Source organism: Rhamphochromis sp. 'chilingali', assembly GCF_963969265.1.
Source record: "Rhamphochromis sp. 'chilingali' genome assembly, chromosome: 15".
NCBI classification, from domain to species: domain Eukaryota; kingdom Metazoa; phylum Chordata; class Actinopteri; order Cichliformes; family Cichlidae; genus Rhamphochromis; species Rhamphochromis sp. 'chilingali'.
The window spans coordinates 17,799,880-17,823,670 of NC_137942.1; the positions used below are offsets into that span (position 1 = coordinate 17,799,880).

Here is a 23,791-nt window from a genome sequence, read left to right on the forward strand (position 1 = left end):
ATGAGTCTGCTGCATTTGAATGGTAGGGGAAGAAATCGGCATTAAGAGGTTGAATGCATGGATACATCCTGCCTTTGATCAACGGTTCAGGCTGCTGTAGACACCACAGCCTACTAATGAAAGTCTAGCAGCCCGTGACTGTACGATAAGCGGAAAGGAGGCAGAGGACTGGTGAGTGTCAGAACTACCATCCAGGACGAGACAACGAACATCCATGAGGACATGAGGAAGATGACCACTTTTTCAGTGAATAGATAAGGCAGCAGAAACCTGAGACCGAAGCGGAGCAAGGAGAAGGACCATCATGTAAGGACACGTCCATGCACGGTATGTGCTGTCAAATACATCAGTGACTGAGATCCAGAAATCGTTCCAATGGCTGGACAAAGCTGGACTGAAAGACAGCACAGAGGCAATAATCACGGCAGCACAGAAACAAGCTCTGAGCACAAGATCCATAGAGGCTGGGGTCTATCACACCAAGCAAGACCCCAGGTGCAGGCTGTGTAAAGATGCCCCTGAGACAATTCAGCACAACACAGCAGGGTGCAAGATGCTAGCAGGCAAAGGCCAGCATAGTATACAGAAACATCTGTACTGCGTATGGCCTGGAAGTCCCGAGGTCAAAATGGGAGACGCGCCCTAGGGTGGTTAAGAATGACAGAGCCAGATGGACAAAGTGGTGATGGCTAACCACCTGGACATAGAAGTGGAAGACAAGCCGAGGAAGACAGCTGTCATGGTATATGTGGTGATACCAAGTGATAGCAACATCAGAGAAAAAGGACGATTAGAAGCTCGAAAAGTACCAAGAGCTGAGAGAAGAGCTCAAGGAGATGTGGATGGTGAAGGCAACAGTGAGCCCAGTGGTAATCGGAGCACTCAGTGCAAGAGGGGAATTTATAATCACACATACATAGAACCCATGATTCTGAGCCATGAGGTGCTAGAAACATCACTACCTGTAATGATCCCTTCTAAACATACGGGAGGATACATTACAGCAGCCCGCCTTGATTGAATGGTGGTCTGTTGTGGACTCGATGACTCTTTCTAAGCCTCTTACTATGAATCGGTGGGGGTCTAGAAGGCAGATCCTTCTGTACAGATCAGACACGATTAATCTGATCTTTACTCACTGACTTGAAGTTTCTGGCTTTCAGAGCACGCTTCAGCCATAACAGACAACAAAAATGGGTCATTTTAAAGTTTATGGCGACCACACCAGAGTATTTGAGGCTAGTGTGTTTGCTGGGCCCACCTGATTAACCAGACTACAACATTTTAGTGAATCGCTCGTATCTACGCAGGTCTACGACCCGAATACAAGTTATCAAGATTATTTCGAGCATTTCTGACAACGCTGGCTCCTTCAGAGCCAAACCGTGAGCTGTTCGTAGAGTTCTGTGGCACAGAGGTATGTTTCAGCCCTCATCTGCCAAGAAAGGCATGCACGGGTCACTCAAGATCAGGAAAAGAACTTCCTGCCCTGGAGAAATGCCAGGATGCCGGAGTGCACTCAATGAAGGCTTGTTTTCTCTAAGTGCTACATCCACAGGGAAAGTCCTGTGCTTTTTATTACAGCCTATCACACAGAATCAGCCCAGATCCTTGGTGTTTTCCACAGTTTACTTCTGATGCACATATGACCACCGGTGGGAAGTAACAAGACACAATTCAAGCACTGTCTTTCAATGTGCTGTGCACTCATTTAGATATTTCTTCCACCACATATTTCTAATGACTTTTGAAGCATAGACAGTGACGTTTAACAGTTTATAAAACTGAGTCATGCTGCAGAGGGTTAGATTGTGACAATGCAGTGTGTTAGTGCATAAATACTAATGATAAAACAACACATGTAATAATAATTCTTCAGGTGCTTTGAGATTATAATATTTACTAATACTTCTATCAGATTTTCTCATGTAGGATTCCTGCATTTTCTTACCTGTACATTCCTGCTTCTACAAACAAGAGGTGCTCATACTTCATAGACCCTTTAGAAATACACTCATTTGGAGTTTGCGTTATTTGAGTCATAGCAAAGAAAAACTGCAGCGTTGTGGTTCACCCTTTTTTCTCCTGGTCAGCGGCTAATCAGTAAAACTGCTTTGGAAACAGACTCCCCTTTCTATCCCCCCCGATCATCCTACTAATCTTTATAGAAAGACGGGAGATTACATTTTCCTCCCCCACAGCCATATGCCAACTTATTTAACTGATGCCTGCGATGAATGTTTCAGCATCCTTGCTCATTTGCAACTTAAGTGTATTGACAGGACCATTAAAGCATGTGCAGTCCAGATGAGGCCTTCCTGTGTCTCGGGAGGATCCGAAAGGCTGCGTGAGCACGGAAGCAGATTGGGAAAATGAGGTGAGTCATCTCTGAGTGACAATCAGGCAATCAATACCTCCGTGCAGTCATACTGGCCTGACTCAGCAACCTTTCTAGGCTGCTTAAAGGAAGATTGTGCGATTATCACAAAACTATACATGGAAGAGCCGATTAAAGGTGCTGAGCTGCCTTTGTGCAGTCGCTGTGAACAGAAATAAATCATCCTGATTATCTTGCAAATTCAAAAAACCTCCCACTCACCAGGAGCACAAACAGGAAGCACTGGTAGGCAAATGGGGCAGGGCTGTTTCCGCAGGCACAAAGGCCACATAAAAGCCCTGCTCGCAGCATCTGCTTCCAATCAGATTGAACCTGCTTAACTGGATGAGACTGGAGGAAGGGAACTGATGGAGAAAAGAGTGATGGGGTGGACAGGGACCTTTTTTTTTATCCCGTCCCTGAGGAGAAACAGACAGAGCAAAAAGGGGAGGGACTGTTTTCTGTAGTTATTGATTGACTGGTTGAGCCTACAGTTCTCTCAGGTCAGTGCTTTTTGAGGTCATCTTTTTATATCTTACACTCTCCCTGGGATGGCTGACAGGCTTGGCAGCAGGACTTAATGATGATTCTCCATCTGTCCTTGAAAAACGTGGCTGGATATGTCTGTTTTAATATCTATGTTAGATTTTTTTCTTTTAACGCTTTTTGCTGCTTCATACTCCGGTCCCTGTGATTTAACGGTCTATGGGCGAGCTCCCATACGCACAACCATTTTTTTCCCAGTGTGGTTGTGGTTTGCACTGAGGCCCCTGTGGGGATTTTAACGGCAGGATCTTGTTTGTTGCTTGTTAAAAACGTCGGCTTTAAAGCACTTTTTAAATAATTAATTTGCCATTGTCGATTTTCTGAATTAAAGTGAACATAATCTGCTGTTCCTTTGAAAAAGGTTTGACAGTGTGAGCGTGACACGGTTACTTCAAAGACAGTCAGGATGTTCAAAACATTCTTTTTAAATCATTTTTGTTGTTGCGTGTGACAATAAACATTTAACCAACTTCAAAAATATTAAACCTACTACAAGCATGTCTTCAAATTATGACTGAGTAATGTTTGTCTGTTTTTTCTTTAAATGAATGATTTGTAAAACATACATTTGGTGCGTATAAATCCAGAATAAAGGATCTTATCAACATTTCACCTAAAATGCTAATAGAAAACTAATTTCTTTATATTTTGCTTGGACAATGGGAAATCAGTGATTCATTGAAACCTGTGCAAACATACACTGAAATAGAATGAATAAGGCAAACAGGCAAGACTGTATAATTCTAACAAGTTTGAATACTGAAAAATGAAGGCCAATCAGATGCTTTCCAGGTGGTACTGCATGATGAAACAAATCTCATGTGTTCATGATTGGATCAATCAATCCCTAACATCATTGGCTGAAATGCAGCCCAGACAGAACCTCGACGGTTTTTTACAGATAACTGTAAAACACTCACTGTTGCACTTCTCTCCTGACCTCAGTACACTCAAATTTGGAGTCATTAATCCATAAGACCTGTTCAAGCAGATTTTCAGCCCAGTTGTTGTGCAATTTGGCATACGTCACCCTTTTCTCCCTGTTTCACTTTCTTAAAAATGACTTCTTAACAACGACCCATCCTCTGAGACCATTTCAGTGAACAGCAGATGAATCAACAGGTCTTTGCTAGCACAATACTTTCAGATTTTGAAAGCAAGACTTCTAATTCAGCATTACTGCTTGTGCCAAAGTTAACAAAGTTAGTTTTTGTGCCACTAGAGGGCGATGCACAAGCTCCTCTGTGGGCACTAAACTCCTTCCAGCATGATTTATAGAAATAAAACCCCCATAAATAACTCAATGATGATATTTTTCAGAGCTTTAATGAAACATGGTCTGTGTTCATGTATGTCAAATATGAGGTATGAGCAATTCAGTATAACACAATTTAACACATTGAAAAAAACCATCAGTTGGTCTGTTTTTTCTTGCTTACTTGCGAAACCAGTTAATATCTGATTCACAATGTCACGTGCAGTGAAACCAAAAGCAGTTTTTCTTTAAGGAATTAGATTTTGTGTGAAACATAACTATCAGTGTCAACATGTCTGTCGTTTGGTTACAGCTGATAACCCTCCTCTGTCTCTCTTTTGGAGCCCCAAGCAGAGCAGGTAAGACTGACTTTTACTCAAGAGTTGCCTAATGCCTTTCTTTGGGTAGAGCTGTGTTGAGCCAGTGAACTGCTTTCCTTGTGTGAAAACTGAAAGAATGGCATGAAACCTGTTTTGTGCTTCTATCACTACATGACACTGTTTCTCCTTTTTTGGCCTTTTGCTTTACTCCAAACTCTAAAAAATGTCCCAAATCTCTAAAAAATTAACAAGTAAAAAGCACAAAAGAAAAGCACAGACAGCCTAACATCCACTTTCACTTCTAGTGTAACCAATCGGATCTTCAGTCTTATTTTAATGACCTGCCACTGACAACATATGTAACAAATCTACCCACAAACACTTGTGTATGAAAAGTATTTTTAGAAATGATGTCAGGCGCTGTGGTAAAAACATGCACACATTTCCTGTTGAATAGTTAGACTTTGACTGAGCCTTCAGTGACACTGACTGTCAGCATGTCTGCTGTCTGCCTCTTCATTCTCATCCTTTGCCTCTATGGCACAGCTAGGACTGCTGCAGGTAAGGCTGAGACAGGTGTGTTACAGTTAATGATGTAAGGAGGAAGAGTTCATTCATGCTGACCAAACTGTATTGTGAGATATGATTGTAAGTATTGTCTTTTTTTATGCAGATGGTTATGAGGTGATACGGATAAAAGTTGGAAAGCAAGTCACCATCCAGTGCAAAAGTGCTTCCAATCAGGAGATGCTGTATTTGAAGAGAGGCCTCAATGAGGAGGAGGACATTTTTTATTTGACAGATTCAAAAAAATCTACTATTAACCAAAAATTTACTGACAGACTTCAGTTTCATGGGCAAGTCCCCAATGTGGATATTCTCCTCAAAAACTTGACCCTGGATGATACAGGACCGTACTGGTGCGTGTACAAAGTGAGCAGCAACTATGAGCTCAAAACCTCAAGAGGCAATGGGTCTGTGCTGCTGGTGGTGACAGGTGAGTCTGAGTGTTTTTTGTTTGTTTGTTTGTTTTATTCAAAAGCTGTGCAGGAGTACAATATGTGCAACAATCCACCAAGTGAGTGAGTCAGTAAGTTCACACATGTTCTTAAATTGTTTTACAGAAACTGAGCACTTCTTCTTTTGTGTGGCCGGCAGTGCTGTCAAAATGTATTTGCTGTATTCGTAGGAACATAAAAATAGAAGTGGACAGATATTTTACAGACAGACTTAATTGCAACTTCACAATAAAAACACTGAAGTAATATCTAAATATATTTTCTAGAAAACAGACCTTCACCTACAGTGCCTAAGTGTGACCAATCACAGGGTGACACGCCCATGGTCCTGGTCTATGTGGTGATCTGTGCTGGTGTGCTGATTGTCATCCTCATCGCCTCTCTCATCTGGATCGTCATCAAGGTATAAGCATGTCTAAAACCACAGAAGTAGAACCACACATCACTGTAATAGAATAATAACGTATTACAATAAATGACTGTACAGCTGGACCAGCAACATGCCAGAAACAAATTTCATATTAAAGCTGGTTTTTTTCTTTCTTTTCTTTTCTTTTTTTGCATTGCCCAATTTTACAACATGTCTGACCACCAAATGTATAAAAATTTGCTGGCCAGACATTATCTTTTAGGAAGATAGACTAATGACAAAAAAGAGGAAAAGAGAGAACCTCAGCAAACAGAGCTTGCACAGACCATTGGTGGCTATATTAATAATCATAGTATAATAATGTACAACAGCCCCACAATTCACTATATGTTTTTCTTCCAGAACAACCGCTTGCACAACAAAGCAAGAAGAAGACGAGATGAGACCATTTAAACTCTGCACCAGAGTGCTGAAGATCAAGCTTTGTGGTAACTCAGTCTATTTTCACTCCTCGGTGCTTGTATGTGTCTCAGAGAAAGATGGGTAACAGTGAATTATAACGTAAAGGTACAACAAAAGAACCACTGGCACTGACGCTGCAGAATATTTAGAAATGCTTTGTATGAAAATAGATGATATATAACTCCATCACAGTTAAGCTCAAATATTGTTTTCTTTTTTTAATTATTGAACTGACATGAACATGTTTAAATTCATGTCACTTTCACGGTTTGAATTTCATGGTTTTTTTTACATATAAATGATTGTGGATAATTAATTTTGTAAATCAGCGGTTTTCAGATTGTGGCCTGGGTCCCTCTGTTGGGCTCAGAGCAACTGTGGGTGGGGGGAAATAATGAGGGGAAACTATGTAAGTTGAATAATTGTGGTTTATGGAAAATAAATATTTAATTGAATAAAATGTAATCTGGTTGCTTTTTTTTAAACCAAGAAATCAAACCTGACCCAAATGGAGACTCAGACACTGAACTACTGTCATCCTACCAGCATGATTTGTAGACTTTCTAAACATGGTCTGAATAACCCAATGATAATATTTTAGAGGCGTAATGAGACATAATCTGTGTCCATGTGCATCACATACATTTGTAATTTGAAGTGTCTGACCTGGAAGTTGGAGTTAAAGATATTTATTGTCACTTGCGTATATTTTGACTACAGCTAAAGTCAGTGTCTGGTTTTGCAACGTGATGTGCTTTGTGAAAAAAGCAGTGAAACCAAAAGTGGTTTTTCTTTGAGGAATTCGATTTTCTGTGGACTTTACATATCTGAGATCTGAACTCAGTAATGAGTAGCTCCTCCATTATTGCCTTTGCCATCAGAACAGTGTGACTACTTGACAGAAAGTTACAATGAATCCACATTTTTCCATCTGCCTTTTGTTTTGTACCTTTTCCCCAGCCACAAATAAAGGCTCACCTCTTGTTAAATTATAATTTGTTCTAAGTGTCTGCGTTTGGTCCCTCCTCCTCTCTGTGAAGGTCTGCCAGCGCAGAGCCTTCACAGAGAGGCTTCAATGAGGAAGAGGACATTTTTTCACTGATTTACACAAAAATCTGCAATTAACCAAAAATTTACTGAAAGACTCCAGCTTCATGGGAAATTCCCCATCAAAAAAAAGATGACCCTAAAAGATACAGGACTGTGCAGGTGCGTGTACAAAATAACTGAGAGGAACTATGCAGTTAAAACCACAAGAAGCTCAGGGTCTGTGCTCCTCGTGGTGACAGGGGAGCCTCATTCGTTCATTTATTCTTCTAGAGAGACCTTTTGAGCTGAACATATTCCCCCAGACCTTTTCTTTGTCCAAAAACCAAGTAGGATTTCAACACAGGGGCTTACAAGAAAATATAAGTATTGTAGAGGATGTCACTGTGTTTCATCTAATGAGTTTCATTTCAGCAAGTCTACAAGCATTAAACAGACCAGCGTTAAAAAGAATGAGCACCTCTGGGTTTTTTGGGGTTTTTTGTGGTCTGCAATACTGTGAAAATGTATGCCCACTTCCTGGTTTCTTAGGTTTATGCATATTTCTCACACGTATGTTATTTAAGATCCTCAAATAAATTTTAGTAATAGACAAAGACAAACATTTAATGCAGTTTTTCAATGATGATCTATTTAATTAAAGGAAAAAATCCATCCAAACCAACCTGAAATATGTGACAGTAACCGTATTGTGTAGGAATTGTTTTAATTCAGCCACGTTGAAATGATTTTTGGTTATGAAGGTCCTGGCTGATCATGCCAAAACATCTCAATCTAATTTAAGTCCAGATTTTGATTAAGCCATGCCAAAACCTTTTTGTTTTGTTCTTTTTAAAACTGATAGCCAGAAATAATCTTTTCAGGCAGAGAGCAGAATTTATGGTTTCATCAATTACAGCAACTTACTGAGATCCTGAAGCAGCAAAGCAGCGTCAGACCATCACACTACCACCACCATGTTTGACTGGTGGCAAGATGTCCCTTTTATGAAATGCTGTTAATTTGACACTGGATGTAACAAGATGCAAAACGTTCAAATAGCGTCAGTCCACAGAATATCCAAAAGTCTTGGGGATCAACAAGATGGTTTTTTGGCAAATATGAGACGAACCTTTGATGTTTTTGCTCAGCGGTGGTTCTCTCTTTGGAATCCTCCAGTAGATGCCATTTTTGCCCAGTCTCTTTCTTATTGTTGAATTGTGAACTCTGACCTAACTGAGCCCAGTGAGGAATAATCTTAGTAGGTTGACCACTCCTGGGACGATGCACTGCTGTTCCAGGTCTTTCCCATTTGTGCATAATGGCTCTCACCGTAGTTCTCTGGAGTCCAGAACCTTAGAAATGGCTTTGGAACCCGTTCCAGGCTGATAGACATCAGTCTCTTTGTGTCTCATTTGTTTCTTTAGATTGTGGCATGATGTGTTGATTTTTTCAATCTTTGAGCCTATCTCACTTTGTCAGACAGCTTTTGTTTAGGTGATTTCTCTATTCAACAGGTCTGACAGGTGTGCATCAGTCATTTATGTTGCACACTGTCCTGCCATTGTTGGATAAAACTGCTTGTAACTCAGACGTATTGGTATGAGATTCACCCATAGCAATAGAGTGAAGGTCATCGTGACCTACCAGTTACTGATTAAAGGAGTCTCATTTATTCTGGGAAATGACTCGGCTGGTGGGAGAGTTTTCCCTGTGTCAAGTGTGTTCCCTATTTGTGTGGTTACTCTTGAGCGATCGTGTAAATTTGATGATGTTGTTGATATTGTTCAAACATTTATGGCTAGGTGCTCAGTGAAAAGATTCCCAAAAGCTGTCCCATTATGTACACTACAAGCCAAAACTGTTATAAAGGACCTGATTAAGTTGTTTTCTACCTTTGGGCTCCCAAAATTCTGACCAAGGAATAACTTTCCTTAACTTCCTCTCGATTAGGTTAGCAGTCTTCGCGAGAGACTCCACTTTGCATGTCAGTTAGCACAGGAAAATATGACGCATGCACAGACTAAGATAAAGGCTCATTATGATGAAAACAAAAAAAACTGTAACAGAAGTGTCCAGCCTGGAGAGAAAGTGTTGGTGTTGTTATCTATGGTAGGATCCAGCTTGCAAGCCAAGTTCGCTGGTCCATGTCTAGTAGAAACGAAAACCAGTGATAATAATTATGTGATCCAAACCACACATAGACAGAGAAAGTCAGGGGTTTGCCACATGTTGAAATCATTACTCAAGAAACCACTTGGTTGTGTCAGTCCCCGTGTGCACCACTCGTGTCATGATGCGCTGAAAACGTCTGAGATCTTAAATAATCCAGAAACCAAACCAACTTTAGATACACTTTCTCATTCAATGTATTTTCTTTATTTTACTACTTTCTACATTGTAGATACATACTGAAGGCATAAAGTTTATGCATAAGTTCAGTAAGGAAACACAAGGACTCATTTTAGGACAGATCGAGATTGGGCCTTTTGGGGTAGTGGCTCAAAAAAGAAAAGAAAAGGAAAGAAAAGAAAAGAAAAACTTAGCTTGGTTTTTATGATTTAGAGGTAACTTTAAAAAAACACAAAACAGCCAAAGATGTTCCTGTTCAGATGGACATTTGATTTAATTATGTATCTGACCCTGTGTTGTTCACGAATCTGTTTCATTGTTGAGATGTATTTCTTTTTTCTTTTAGAGTCAGTCCCTGTCTTTTAAAGTTGCTTGCTTTTCTAATAAAACATGAAATTCTTGTTATTTTTGTTTAAAGTCGTTTATCAGGAATTCAAACAAAGACGCAGGGGAAACCTGACCAAAGCAGACTTGAGGGACAAAAATAATTGCAGTGGCGTTTTTACCATTAACTCATTCTTTATGATACCCATGAAGTCATCCGTGGATATGAATGTGTGCAGTTCTTAAATCTCCCTGCTTATTAAACAAAAGAAACATTTGTGGATTTCTATCTGGGTGGAAGTTTTTTGCAGAGGTTTTAACAGGGTTGTCTCCATGGCTCGTAAAAGTTCAGCTTTCAGACTCGTTTTAATCACTTGTTCTTGCTTTTGCACTCACGAAGACATAATCACATGTGGATTTGGAGAGACTTTGTCTGTATCTGGAGCCTGAGTAGCAGAAGAAAAGCATTCCCAGTAAATACATCTGGGAATACACCCATGAAAGTAACCTCAGTGAACATGTGCCAGCAACCCGTGAGAACAGTCAATCTTACCTGTCATACCACCCTGTGGTAATCGGCCTTAAACTGACAAAAAGAAAAAGACTTGAAAACCACTGTTTGGACAGCAGCTTTGGTAATATTTTGATAATATTATTATGTAATATTAGCAATAAATTCTTACTTGTTATGAATACAGAAGTCTTAATTAAAGTCTTGTAGAGCTTTTGAGTCTTTTGCACTAACTGTGACACTCCCCTTTAGGCTGTGAAGTCAGAGCCAGCAGCTACTTGTCTCCCATCAAGGACCAGAGGTTGATCCACAATGTGCACGTGCAAAGCAAGCAGAAAAAAACCTGCTTGCATCTCAGCTTGAAAAGCTTAAGCCTTTGTTGACGGGACGCCCTGTGGATCTCAGTAGGGTCAAAGACAAGCCTGCTTCCTGTGACTATAGCAACTGCAGCCACAAGATGGTAGTAAAGTAAAGGCTGATTGCAAGCAGGCAGGGAGTTTATGACAGACTGATGAAAGAGGATGCTTCCACCAGGCAAGCACTAGTGAAATCTGAAGCACACATTAATTGTTTTTCCTGGAGTGGATTTCCCAATGAATTCATCTCAAGGTCAGACTGTGCAATGCTCAGAGAAACTGCAAAGAAAGCAAGCACTAACAGTAGCATGACCTGTGTTAAATGGTTGCCAGGGTCTCTTCTATGTAAAATGAACGTGACAGCATGGCTCAGGTTTGCAAAGTTGCATCTTTAACAAAGCATGTTGTTGAAGGGGTGATGACTTGGGTTTGGTTGTTCTGAGTCAACCATGAACTCTTCTGTATACTAAAGTATTCTAGAGTCAAATGTGAGGCCATGTGTCTGACTGTTAAGGCTCGTCTGAAATGATATCATGCAGTAGGAAGAATGTAAAGCAGAATGACTTAAAAAGAAAACAGTGCTACTGGAATGAGCCAGTAAGAGTTCAGACCTCAAGCTTATCAAAATGCTTAGTGGGAAATTCAGACTGCTGTACATAAACAAATGTCTACAAACCTCAGTGAACTGAAGCTACACTGCAAAAAACAGTGGGCCAAAATCCCTCCACAACAATGTGCAATACTGATACAGTCATACAGGAAACAATTAATTCAAGTTAGTGTTTTAAAAGGTGGCTTGATGAGCTGCTGAATTGTGCAGTGAGCTTAGTTCCTGCTAAGTACTCAGAGGGCTGTGAAAACTTCGCAAGATAAACATCAGTCTGCAGTAGTCTGTGGTTAACACCAAATATCTGTTTTTCTGCTGCTAGGGGGCGATGTAAGTGTTCTAAAAATGGCCCTCCAGCCTCTGTTGACAATCTCCTGGCCTACTTTGACACGATTTGTGCACACTGCATAAACATACATAGTCTATATCACCCAGAGACAATACTTAAGAAATGTTTGATGTAGAACAGTTTCGTTTTCATTCAGATCACACACATTTATAGTGACCCGAGGAGCTGAGGAATTTTATCATTAAATAAAAGCTCTTTATTTTTGCAGAAAAGCATATTAATGTATTTGTTTGTCGGGTGTCTTTGTCCTGTTGCATCTTTCCCCCCTTTGAGCAACTGCAAGCTCCTAAAACATATGAAGCAGTGACAATACCCCGCCTGAAAACCAGAGAAGTTTAAAATGCTAAATTGGTTTGACCTCAGATTAAAGGTGGCTTTAATGCTCTGCCAGTGATAATGAATGCACGGTGCTTATATTTTCATTGTCACTCACTGTTACCACTACGTCACGTGTTGCTTTCAAGAAGTGTGTCAGGCGCTGTGGTAAAAACATGCACACATTTCCTGTTGAATAGTTAGACTTTGACTGAGCCTTCAGTGACACTGACTGTCAGCATGTCTGCTGTCTGCCTCTTCATTCTCATCCTTTGCTTCTATGGCACAGCTAGGACTGCTGCAGGTAAGGCTGAGACAGGTGTGTTACAGTAAATGATGTAAGGAGGAAGAGTTCATTCATGTTGACCAAACTGTATTGTGAGATATGATTGTAAGTATTGTCTTTTTTTATGCAGATGGTTATGAGGTGATACGGATAAAAGTTGGAAAGCAAGTCACCATCCAGTGCAAAAGTGCTTCCAATCAGGAGATGCTGTATTTGAAGAGAGGCCTCAATGAGGAGGAGGACATTTTTTATTTGACAGATTCAAAAAAATCTACTATTAACCAAAAATTTACTGACAGACTTCAGTTTCATGGGCAAGTCCCCAATGTGCATATTCTCCTCAAAAACTTGACCCTGGATGATACAGGACCGTACTGGTGCGTGTACAAAATGAGCAGCAACTATGAGCTCAAAACCTCAAGAGGCAATGGGTCTGTGCTGCTGGTGGTGACAGGTGAGTCTGAACAATTTATTTAGAGCTTATATAGAGCTGAAAGTTTTCCACTGGACATTTATGTTATACAAAAACCATGTAAGAGTTCAACATGTGCTTTACAACAAAATCCACCAAAGTATTGTAGAGGAAGATGTAGAACTAATCACTCATGTGATCAATCAATATCAGACTGTTTATATTTATTGTTATTTATATTAGAGGCAGAAAGTGTTTCATTTCATTTTTAAACAGACTGGTGTTACAGAAATGGAGCGTTTCTGCTTTTGTGTGGCTCTAAATTTGATTTCTCTGAATTATTTTTTTTTTTTAATTTGTGATGTCAGAATGAAAAAATACAGATGGAGGGAAAAATCCTAATGAAACAGAAATATTTACAACTTTACACTAAAAACAATTTAATAACATATGAATATAATTTCTAGAAAGCGGACCAGCACCAAGTCCTGTGTGCACTGGGCAGTCCCAGGGTGACCTGGTCCTGGTCTCTGTGGTCATCTGTGCTGCTGTGCTCATTGTCGTCCTCACGGTCTTCCTCATATGGATCATCATCAAGGTATGTGCTTTGATGTGACAGCATCTGTGTTTGTGTGTAAATGTTAAAACATCATTAGTCGTATAATCATACAATTCCTCTTTAGAAATTGTATTGTTACAAAGATGAAGAGAGACTGAAATCTCAGCAACAACAAGCTTCACAAAATTCAGCGAATAATAATCAAATCGCTTAACGTGACCTGCAAATAACAGTCGGCATTGTCTTTTCCCTCCCAGACCAAGCCCTTGCGCAGCACAGTGAAAAAAAGACAAGTCCCGGTCAACGATGTTTACGAGGATATGCGCGGCACAATCAGGCGCTGAAGAGTCGACGCCAAACTCCGTGAACTCTCGGCACCACTGTGGTGTAAGCTCGGTCTGTTCTCACGCTTCATGCCCTGTGTGGGTGTCTGTTAAAGAGCAACAGTGAGGTAAAATGGTGCAACACAAAAACACTTGCTCTGTAGATTATTTGTAATCTTTATAAGAGGATTGTCAACATTGAGGCTTGTCAGTGGTATTTTGGGATGTACCCAGACGGAGGCGGAGAGGTTGTTTTTTTTGTTTGTAACTGTAAATATGTTAATCGTTGTTGTCAGTTTTTCAAAAACTTTGCTTTTTTTACTAAACGTTTTTAAAATATATATATATAATTTAATGCAATATGTGATGTCTTTGGGGTGTACAGTCGCTGCAGTGTGAGGCAGGGTGGGTGGGACATTCACTTGGGGTGGGGTGGACTGAATGAATTGAATTTATATGTGTTTGTGTACATGTGTTGATTTTTCCAGTATCTGAAGAGGGAAATAAGCCAGAAAACAGTTAGTGTAAATGAAGACACGAATGTCTTGTAAAATACTGTGTATTTTCATCTTAATAAACTATCTGCCATCCATATGAATCTAGTTAGTTTTTATTTATTTATTTTTAGTAAGACGTGGCACTGAGATTACTACAGCAGTACAAACTCACAGCATAATACAACAGTGTTACCACGTGTTAATACAGCACCAGATATGTTGGTGTGCAATGTCTACATGTCTTCATACATTAGCGTGATTTTAACAACAGGACTAGTCAAAAAACTAGTCAAACTAATGCAATGCTAGGACGATAAAAACTGTTATAATTTTAAAATGTTTCCATCATATCCCAAAGAAGTAACACTTTAGCTCTTAAAGCTTGTGTTCATTTCCACTGTAAAAGATTTATAATACAACCAACGTCATTTTTCTAAATGGTTGTTAATTTAAAAATTAAAAAAATTAAATAACTAAAAAATTACCAAGGGTTGCTATAAATGTTAAAGTAATTTCCTAACTTACAGGCAGCTGGATGTCAGTAACTTACTGTAAAAAGTATTTTCAGTAACATACTGTATTTTTCATTTACAGTAATTAAAAAAAAATCAGATGTTGTGAAACCCTCTCTACCACAACCCTGAGAGGAAAAAAATCTAATCAAAATACCACATGAAAACTTTTTTTCTCCCTGCTTACTTTATAGTCACAGACTGCAAGGCAGAGGGCAACAAAACAAGTCAGAGGACAGGGCACTTACAAATGTCTCAGATACATGTAAATGAATAACAATAATACTTTATACCAACCTTTTAGTATTTTAAAAGAAATCTTCTCTCTCATTGGCCATTTTTTTCTCAGCCAGGTTACCACGGTGAATGGAATCACAGTAGTGAGCAGGTACTTTCCCACACTCCTTTGGCATTTACAGTAATTTACTGTTTACACATATTACAGTATCTTACTGTGCAGTGGTGTGAAGAAGTGTTTGCCCCTTCTTGATTTACTTTTTTTGGGGAAGTATTTGTCATACTTTTCAGATCATCAAACACATTTACATATTAGAAAAAGATAATGCGAGTAAACACAACGCAGTTTCTAAATGAAAGTGTTTATTATGAAAGGGGGGGCAAACCTACATGGCCCAGTGTGAATAAGTCATTGCCCTCTCCTAACCTGATAACTGGTTGTTCCAGCCTGAACAGCAACAGCTTTAATCAAGCATTTGCGATAACTGGCAATGAGCCTTTTACAGCTCTGTGGAGGAATTTTGCCCCACTCAGCCACAGTGGAGGGTTTCCACTTGAGATGCTGTGGTGTTGCCACAGCATCTCAGTCGGATTCAGGCCAGGACTTTCACTAAGCCACTCCAAAGTCTTCATTTAGTTTTGTAAGCCATCCCGGGACTTTTTCGTGTGTTTTGGATCATTGTCCTGCTGCAGAAGCTAAGTGCGCTTTAATTCGAGGTCATCAACAGATGCTGGACATTCTCCTCCAGGATGTTTTGGTAGACGGCAGAATTCATGGTTTTCCAGGTCCTGAGGCAGAAAAACAGCCCCAGCTCATCACACTACCACCACCGTATTTTACCGTCAGTATGATGTTGATGATGTTCCTTTTTGAAAATGCTGTTTTAGTTTTACGCCAGATGTAATGGGAAACACACCTCCCAAAAACTTTTGTGTCGTCAGAGTATTTTTCCAAAAAAGTTCTGGAAATTATAAAAATGTTTTCTGACAAAACTGAGATGAGCCTTTATGTTCCTTTTGCTCAGCAGTGGTTTAGTCTTGGAAATCTGTCATGCAGGCCATTTTTTCCCCAGCGTCTCTCTTTTTGTGGATTCATGAAAACTGACCTTAACTGAGACAAGTGAGGCCTGCAGTTCTTTGAATGTTGGTTTGGGATCTGTTGAGATATCTTGGATGAGTCGTTGCTGCACTCTTGGGGTCATTTTGGTCTGCCGGGGAAGCTTCTTCACTGGTCCATGTTTTTGCCAGTTGTGGATAATGGCTCTCACTGTGGTTCACTGGAGTCCCACAGCTTTAGAAATGGCTTTATAACCTATTCCAGACTGAGAGATCTCAGTTACTTTGTTTCTCATTTGTTCCTGAATTTCCTTGGATCGCGGCATGACGTCTGGATTTTGAGGATCTTTTGGTCTTCTCTACTTTGTAAGGCAGGTCCTAGTTAAGTGATTTCTTGATTGAGAACAGGTGTGGCAGTAATCAGGCCTGGGTTCGGCTAGAGAAATTGAACTCATCTTTCCAAGCCATGTAAGTTTGGATTTTTTCCCCCCTTACTAATAAACACCTTCCTTTAGAAAGTGCATTTTGTGTTTACTTGTGTTAACAAACTGAAATATTTAAGTGTGATAAACATACAAAAAAAAAGAAAATCGGGAAGTGGGCAAACACTTTTTCACACAACTGCAGGCATCACGGTCTAATGCAAAACGGAGCTCAGTTTATGCTCAGACTTGCAGTGTGCAATGAAGTGGTATAAGAATGCAGGATAACGTGGGCACCTGAAGAAATTACTAGACGTTAACTACATCATCCTTAGGTAAATCTTTAAAATCTCTAAAATTGCCTTCACAGCGCTCAACTTGCCATACAAGTTTGAATAATTTCATAACTATTTTACAACTGTCCCATGGCTTGAATTTAAACCCTTCAGTCACTGACATCCCAAATCAAATCAAACGTGTTTTTTTTCCAACTTTTTTCTTATTTTAATGCCTCTCCCACTATTCATTTATTATTCGAGGATAAATCAGTATTCAGAGTATTAAATCCTAGAAAATTAAAGTTAACCTCAAACCAAATAAAGAAAAAACAGCCATTTGTAAACTTCAGCATGATAATTTATTGCCAGCATTGAGTCAAGCCAGTGCATGTGTTCTCTTAAGCAAGCGGAGGATTTTCAAGCACTGTAACTGAAGTGGCACTTTAAACAAAATAAGTCAAGACAAGTTTTACTTAAGCACAGGGATGAGATGTGCCGTATGAGTCAACAATAACCTAAGAAAAACAAAAGAAAGCATCTCATCTGGCACTATTGTGCAAGCGCTATAAGTTGGATGTAGTTGTGTAGCATGACTGTGGTCACAAAACGAGTCTGCCTCTGAAGCACGAAAGGGCAACCGAAGCCTGCAAGTGTGAATTTGGGTTTAAGTTAAGTGATTGTGGGTTAAATGTCAATGTATGCTCGTGGAAGCTGTTGTGTGCGTGCGTGTGTGTGTTTACAGGCAGACCACTTTCAAGAAGTCCAGCGAGGTGTGGAAAACATGCTTTTTGAGGTGAGCATGAGACGGAAACTGAGACTGCTCGAAGAAAAACAAGTTAGAGCCAAGAACCCGAGAGCACTCTCCACCACAGTTTCATATGGCCTTTACAAAAAAAATAAAAAATAAAAAATACAATCTTCCGTCTTGTTCACTAGTGCGGATGAATTCAGGCAGATTTGCACAAGTACAAAAAATTTGTTATTGAGCAACTGCGGCGGTTTTTGTACCTGTCATAACCTGTAACAGGAAACAGCATGTGTTCTAAACCTGAAGTCCTAAAATACTGAAAACATCAGTAACAGATAATAATCTGCTGCAGTGTTACACTGCCAGTGGGTGTTTACAAAAAAACAAAAACGGCTTGAAGCTCCATCTGCAGACAGTCTGCTTTAACATAACCTCCTTCCCACTTCCCTTTCAGGTTTCAGAGTCTGAGCTGTTGATCAGACGCTGAGGAATAAAAGAACTGTAGACACGTAACTCGTTACGCACTTCTCGTGCTTTTTGTTTTTTCCTTCAGCATTTTGTCAGAAGCTGTTTTCTGTAATTAGGGTAATAGTGGAAACCGGTGACATTCACTCGGTGTTTTTTTTTAAGATGTGTAGGCAGGTGTTGAAGGGTGAATGGTTTGGATTTGCACTGTGTGGCTGAAAATAGCACTCTGATCGGTGTTTTCCATGTTTTCAAGTTAACGCTCTCTCATTTGTGCATCAGCTGTGAACCCACAGATCCAGCCTCGATAACACTCACCTGGAACTCAAGTTCAGTAGCAGGATGTGGCTTTGGCCTAACACCAGAGGAGGCCCAGCCTCTGATTCTGAATAAGAAAAACAATTTACTCATTATTAAGCAGCTACACATCCAGCAGTGTGGGTTTTACACTATCTGATTGTGCTGATGCAGCATGTGCGCGTTCAATCGTATAACCAGGAAAGCTGGGGCAAAGTGTCTGCTGCAGATGCTCGACTCGATTCTGCTCGGCAGGAAAGCTGCAAAGCTTGTCACCGTGACATTTGATTCTTCTTTGTGTCGGTGTATACTGTGGTGGAGATGTTTTCTTAGTAATTAGCACACAGTGGCTGCCATATAATGTGACGCGTGTGATTTAACCGTAACACATCAGTGTTTACCAGTCGTTTTGGGTTATTATGGTGGAAAGTAATAAAGCACAATGCATTTTTAATGCTTTTTTAAAATATTTGAAATTTGTATTGAATTCACATGTGATACAACTGTTTATTAATTATTTTGTAATACATTTATTTCAATTTTGAATAAAAGAAAACAATTTAAGATGGAGACAGCAAAAAATATAGAAGAGGAAGAAGAAGATGCTGTGGTTTCAAAACCACATTCTGCAAGTGTTATAAAAGCAGCAGTCTATGTGCATTGTTATCATCCGGACCTGTCAGCCACGGAAAACACTGCATTATAAAGAACTACCTCATTTGTTCTCCTCAGCTCTGAAATGCTTACAGGGTGTTGTTAAAGGAAGAGATGATGTAACACACCAGAATTCAAAAACAATGTCTGTGTCAAAGTTTCATGTCATTTTATTAACATCTTACATTTGGTTATTATTTACGTTTTACGCTGCATCCTAGCTGTGCTGCTGAGATAACTTGGCAGTGATGAAGCAGCCAAAAGCAGCCAAAGCAGGTAGACTGGAGCAGCTTTAAGCTGATTTATTGGTGAAACTGAAGCTTGCTGTGGGGCAAATAGAAGCAGAGAGCAAGGCTGAGATCACAGACAAACAAAAAAAAAATGGTCTAAACATAGTGTTGTAGACTGGTGTGTGTGTGTGTGTGTGTGTGTGTGTGTGTGTGTGTGTGTGTGTGTGTGTGTGTGTGTGTGTGTGTGTGTGTGTGTGTGTGTGTGACCACACCATGTCATGTGTATATTGCATAAGGATTGAGGATCAAGGCAAACAGTTCGGTTTAATATTTCACAGGTTAGTCAGCTACAAACTGTATTCTTAGAAGCTGCTTAATCAATGGTTTGATATGTTCAGTCTCACGACTCAAAGAGCACAACGTCCTGCACTAAAAGCAAAGTTAACGGCCAAAGCAGGAGTCTAAGATCCCACTGAACAGTGGAGTTCACTTTCTTCCTGAAGGCCCATCGAGTTTGCTCCATCTGGTACACAGAGCTTCTGAATTAGCACTTATGGAACATTATCCCTTAACTGCCGAAGTCCGGATGAGGTTTGTGGCCGCTGAAGGCAAACAAAGGGGTCATGTCTCCTAATGTGAGCCAAGACATCAGCGCACACAGAGTGAACTGCTTTAAATTAAAGCACTTAAAAACTGACCTGGTTATCTTCTTATTTACTGTAAGCTGTTATGTTTTCCTACATTGCAGATTTATTCTTATTTAAACCTTCAGTGGCAGCTTAAACCCAGGTGATTGAGGCTCAGGGTTCTCCAAGGTTATTATCTGCATAGATACTGACGACAAAAAAAGAAAAGAAAAAAAGAAAGCATCCGAGACCTGACATAACAGAGCTGCATCAACCTTTTGAAGTGAAGAAAAAAACAGAAACACTTGATCATGAGTGTGCATCACCCATACATTTATTTGGTTTCAGAGATGACTCATTTGACTTGTTTGTGCCACTTCTCTGGAAAACCTACATTTTAAAGATAGTTGTGAGCGGTGAAAAACACAGCAGTTTAACTTATTAGATTTATTTCTGTGTTTTGCTGGTTTGGCCTTACTCGGTCTACTGTGACTGGCAGCTTTTTATTTTAGGATAACACCACTCTAGTTCCTCATTTCTAACGCTGTAGTTATTAAAGGTGCTAATATATGTTGCTAAAAACATGTAACCACACTATAATTTACAGTAAAACTCAAAATGCAGGATAGGGCCCCATCTGTTCAGAGTACGCACTTATTCTTGTGATGGATAATATATCTAGTTCAGTCTTATTTTTTTTCTGGGTCACACAGCTTGTACGTTCACCCACTTGTCACCGTCAGCACAGTGCAAAGCATCAGCAAGGCGTGTTTCCGCAGTGAGCAAAGGTGCTCTTAAACAGGCACTGAAAAACACCTTGTTTTTTTCTTTTTTTAAAACAAAAATATTATCAAAGGACAGTTTTGGTAAAGGTGGAAGCTGCTGAGCCAACAAGTCAGTTACAAGAAGTACAAGATTAGCTAACATGTGACATAAGTCATGCTCGTTTTGACAGTTAAAGCACTTTTGGTATTATGCTCACAGACGGACTTTTTTCAACTAGTTTCATCTGGAGTACCTTAAAAATTCATGGTGTATAACTACTATTTAAACCATTTGTCCACTTTTAATAACCACAACATTTAACACTAAGTCAATGTGACCACTTTAACTTATGTACCCTTCATGGTTAGCTAACAGTTTTTTTTTATTTATCCACACTTTTACTATTTTATTCATAATTTTATTTAGCAATTTAGCTACTATAGTATTCATCCATACTGTTAGGTACAATTTCAACTGTTAGACATCCTCTAAACAAACATACTTTTACAAACATTATTTTATTCGTTTTTCGTTTTGATCATTACTTTATAAGGTACAGTGTGTAAAGTCCCACCACTAGAGGTCAGTAGATCCAGCTGAGTTCTGTTTTCCCACCTCTCCCGAATTTAAGTGCGTAATCCTAGCTGTGGTGGCTGGTGTAGGACAGACGTGTTTTAATTGTCTAGATTTTTGGAAATTATATTTGCAAATTAGAATTTTTAGGAGCTAAAAACATTTTTTTGCTTAAAAAACAAACAAACAAATCTTTCTAATGGCTGTAGCTGTAGTGTTATGACTGTGCTTTAATCCCCTCAAATGATCAAAAACATGACATTTAGACCATTGGATTGAATTAGCGGTCAAGCAGAAGACGGGGGACTTTGAGGTCACTTTTAAAATCCTTCTCTCCGTAACTGTGCCACTATTTACTCTTGTTTTATCTGTCACGTTGTCTCCTTCCTTCGCATTTTCACTTATTTGGTGATCAAGGAGGCATGAATTAAAATTTGCCTCCACAGGACACGAACGCCTGCAACTTTTTTTCACCTCCACCTTTGCCGAATTGTGTCCTCAGCCGGTCTCCAGGCATATTAGGCAGATGAGTGATGTCCATCTCGGCTGCTGTGTTCAAGATGACAGAGAAACTTAGTGGCTTCCACACATGAACTCTGTGTATTTTTAATGAATTGAGTTTATGAGAATGTATTAGCTTGTTGGACTACAAGTTACACACTAATCACGGTAGACTTATGAGTGCAATATCTTTTTCTATCAGATTAAAATTAAGTCATTATAGTCTGCTGCAAGGTGGCTGCTAGGCAACACAATAGCATCATGATGCATAATGCATAGTTCACCTTTTGTGAACATAATGAGATGTTGTTGTGAAACTCAAACAAGTGGGTGCTTTCATAAGATGCGTATGTGCGTAAATGCTAAAAACAGGTCATTTCAACCCATTGCAAGAGGTTACCACACAACATGATGCTGCCATAATATCTGATCTAGATAAAAACCTTCAGTTGCCAACTGGGTACCTGTGTGCCCAGTCTGGTTGCTTAACGCTTTATTGTGTAAAGGCAGTGGTTAGACAAAGAAATAAGCAAACACACAGATGGACAGAGATTTTGTGTCCTCTAGCATGCCGGATATGAAAGGCCACGTCCTTTAAAATAAATAAATAAATAACGTTAAGCTGTACATAAGAGCAGACTCCTGAGCGGAAAAGGAGGAGGAGGAGCCAGCAGCAGCCACAAGAGGTCTCTGCAGCTCAGACGTGCGGGTCTTTGAGGCAGGATGTGAAGTCAGGCCCCACGAACACGAAGCAGGTTGCTGCAGTTTGACATTTGGAATTTAGAGAGGCTAAAGGTCACGGGCGCAGCTGAGTACTTGAATTGATGTGGGCTCCACTGCTCGCGTGTCTCTACCCAGCCGTAAGATTTATACTACAAACAAAAGCCCCCCCCCCCTCCGCCTCCACCTCCACGCACCACCCGGCCACATCCTTACACTAAACACACACACAAAGCTGCCCACACAGTACCTGAGGTGGTGTGTGTGTGTGTGTTTGTATGTGTGTGAGAGAGAGATGCCAGCAACTGATAAATTATCACACACAGAGAAAATGAGAGATAGGGGGTATTGTAAGATTTTTCATTATCGTGTCATATTGCGCAATAGTCCAAACCTGCGCACTGGTGAATTTTCGGATCACCAAGCTTCCCAGTTCACCAGTTAACTGTGCTTCAAATAATTCTTCTCCACACCTCCCCAAATATCGCGCTCAGTTATTCCACCTCTGAGCTTTGATAGGTGAAAGCCCTCACTGTTACAGTAAACCACTCCCGCTCATGGATTGGGCGTGCGTTAGGAGCGCAGGTGTGATTGTATCCACTTCCAGAAGAGTGTCTTCCCAAGGAGTTAGAGTTAGACATAAAGGCGGAATAAATTTAGTATTAGCTGCACCACGAAGGCTCTATTGCAGTTGTTTAGTATACCGTCTATCAGTGGCGAACAAGAGACGCACAAAGAGAAACAACCTGCAAAAGTTACGGATGCAAAAGTGAACTTTACACATTCTGAGAAACCAGAGCGGATAATCAAGCTTAGATTGTCAAAGTGAAGAACCCCCTTAACCACCAGGAGAGGAAACATCTCACAGAATCATGAAGAAATCTTCATTCACAGGTAAGTCTAGCTCTTAAATGTGGTGACAGCTTTCAGGAACTCGTTATCTCGTGAGATAGCACCAAATCCTTTTATAGCCTGATTGCAGGGAGGAGGCTGTGCCTTATAAACTGTGCATGCTTAGGTGCCAGTGTGACTGTAGAATGGGGGGAAAAAAAGAGGGAGACAAGGTAAACATTAAACAGCTCTAACAATTAATAACCCACGTTTTTTTCTAAAAGTTTTCCTTTTGAATTCCCCCTTTGCAAGAAGAAAGAAAGAGGGGGGCCCACACATGGATCTGTGGGTGTGGCTGTAAAGCATTTCTTGCATGTTTGTGCTCTCAGACTTTACCCTTCAAAAATAGGCTACGACGTCATGACAGAAAGGTGGTGCACAGACCCTGGCCCAGTTTTTTGTTTTTTCAAATGTGAGTTTCTTTCATGCTTAGACGAACAAGATGAAAGCTGCTCTGTGTGTCACCAAAGCAGGTCATATTTCATTCACAGTGAAATACTACAAAACCCTACAGTCAGATTATACGTCAGTTGGCTTGTTAATCTGCTTG

General features: G+C 40.0%; 1 protein-coding gene and 1 long non-coding RNA gene across 2 annotated transcripts in view; both read left to right on the forward strand.

Annotated features, from left to right (window-relative positions):
* Positions 1-2,587: 2,587 nt before the first annotated feature.
* Positions 2,588-6,743, forward strand: LOC308411565. The gene is made up of 5 exons (XR_013974409.1): positions 2,588-2,880; positions 4,492-4,537; positions 5,172-5,495; positions 5,784-5,920; positions 6,290-6,743. It is a non-coding gene; the product is annotated as an uncharacterized lncRNA (long non-coding RNA).
* Positions 6,744-23,038: 16,295 nt separating this feature from the next.
* The window catches only part of LOC308411182 (septin-9-like), a gene marked incomplete at its 5' end in the record, with an annotated part of 82,840 nt that continues 82,087 nt past the window's right edge, over positions 23,039-23,791 (forward strand). Inside the window, one exon of the mRNA XM_080904968.1 lies at positions 23,039-23,244. Within this exon, the coding sequence (XP_080761094.1) occupies positions 23,223-23,244 (22 nt within the window). The remainder of the gene's footprint in view (positions 23,245-23,791) is intronic.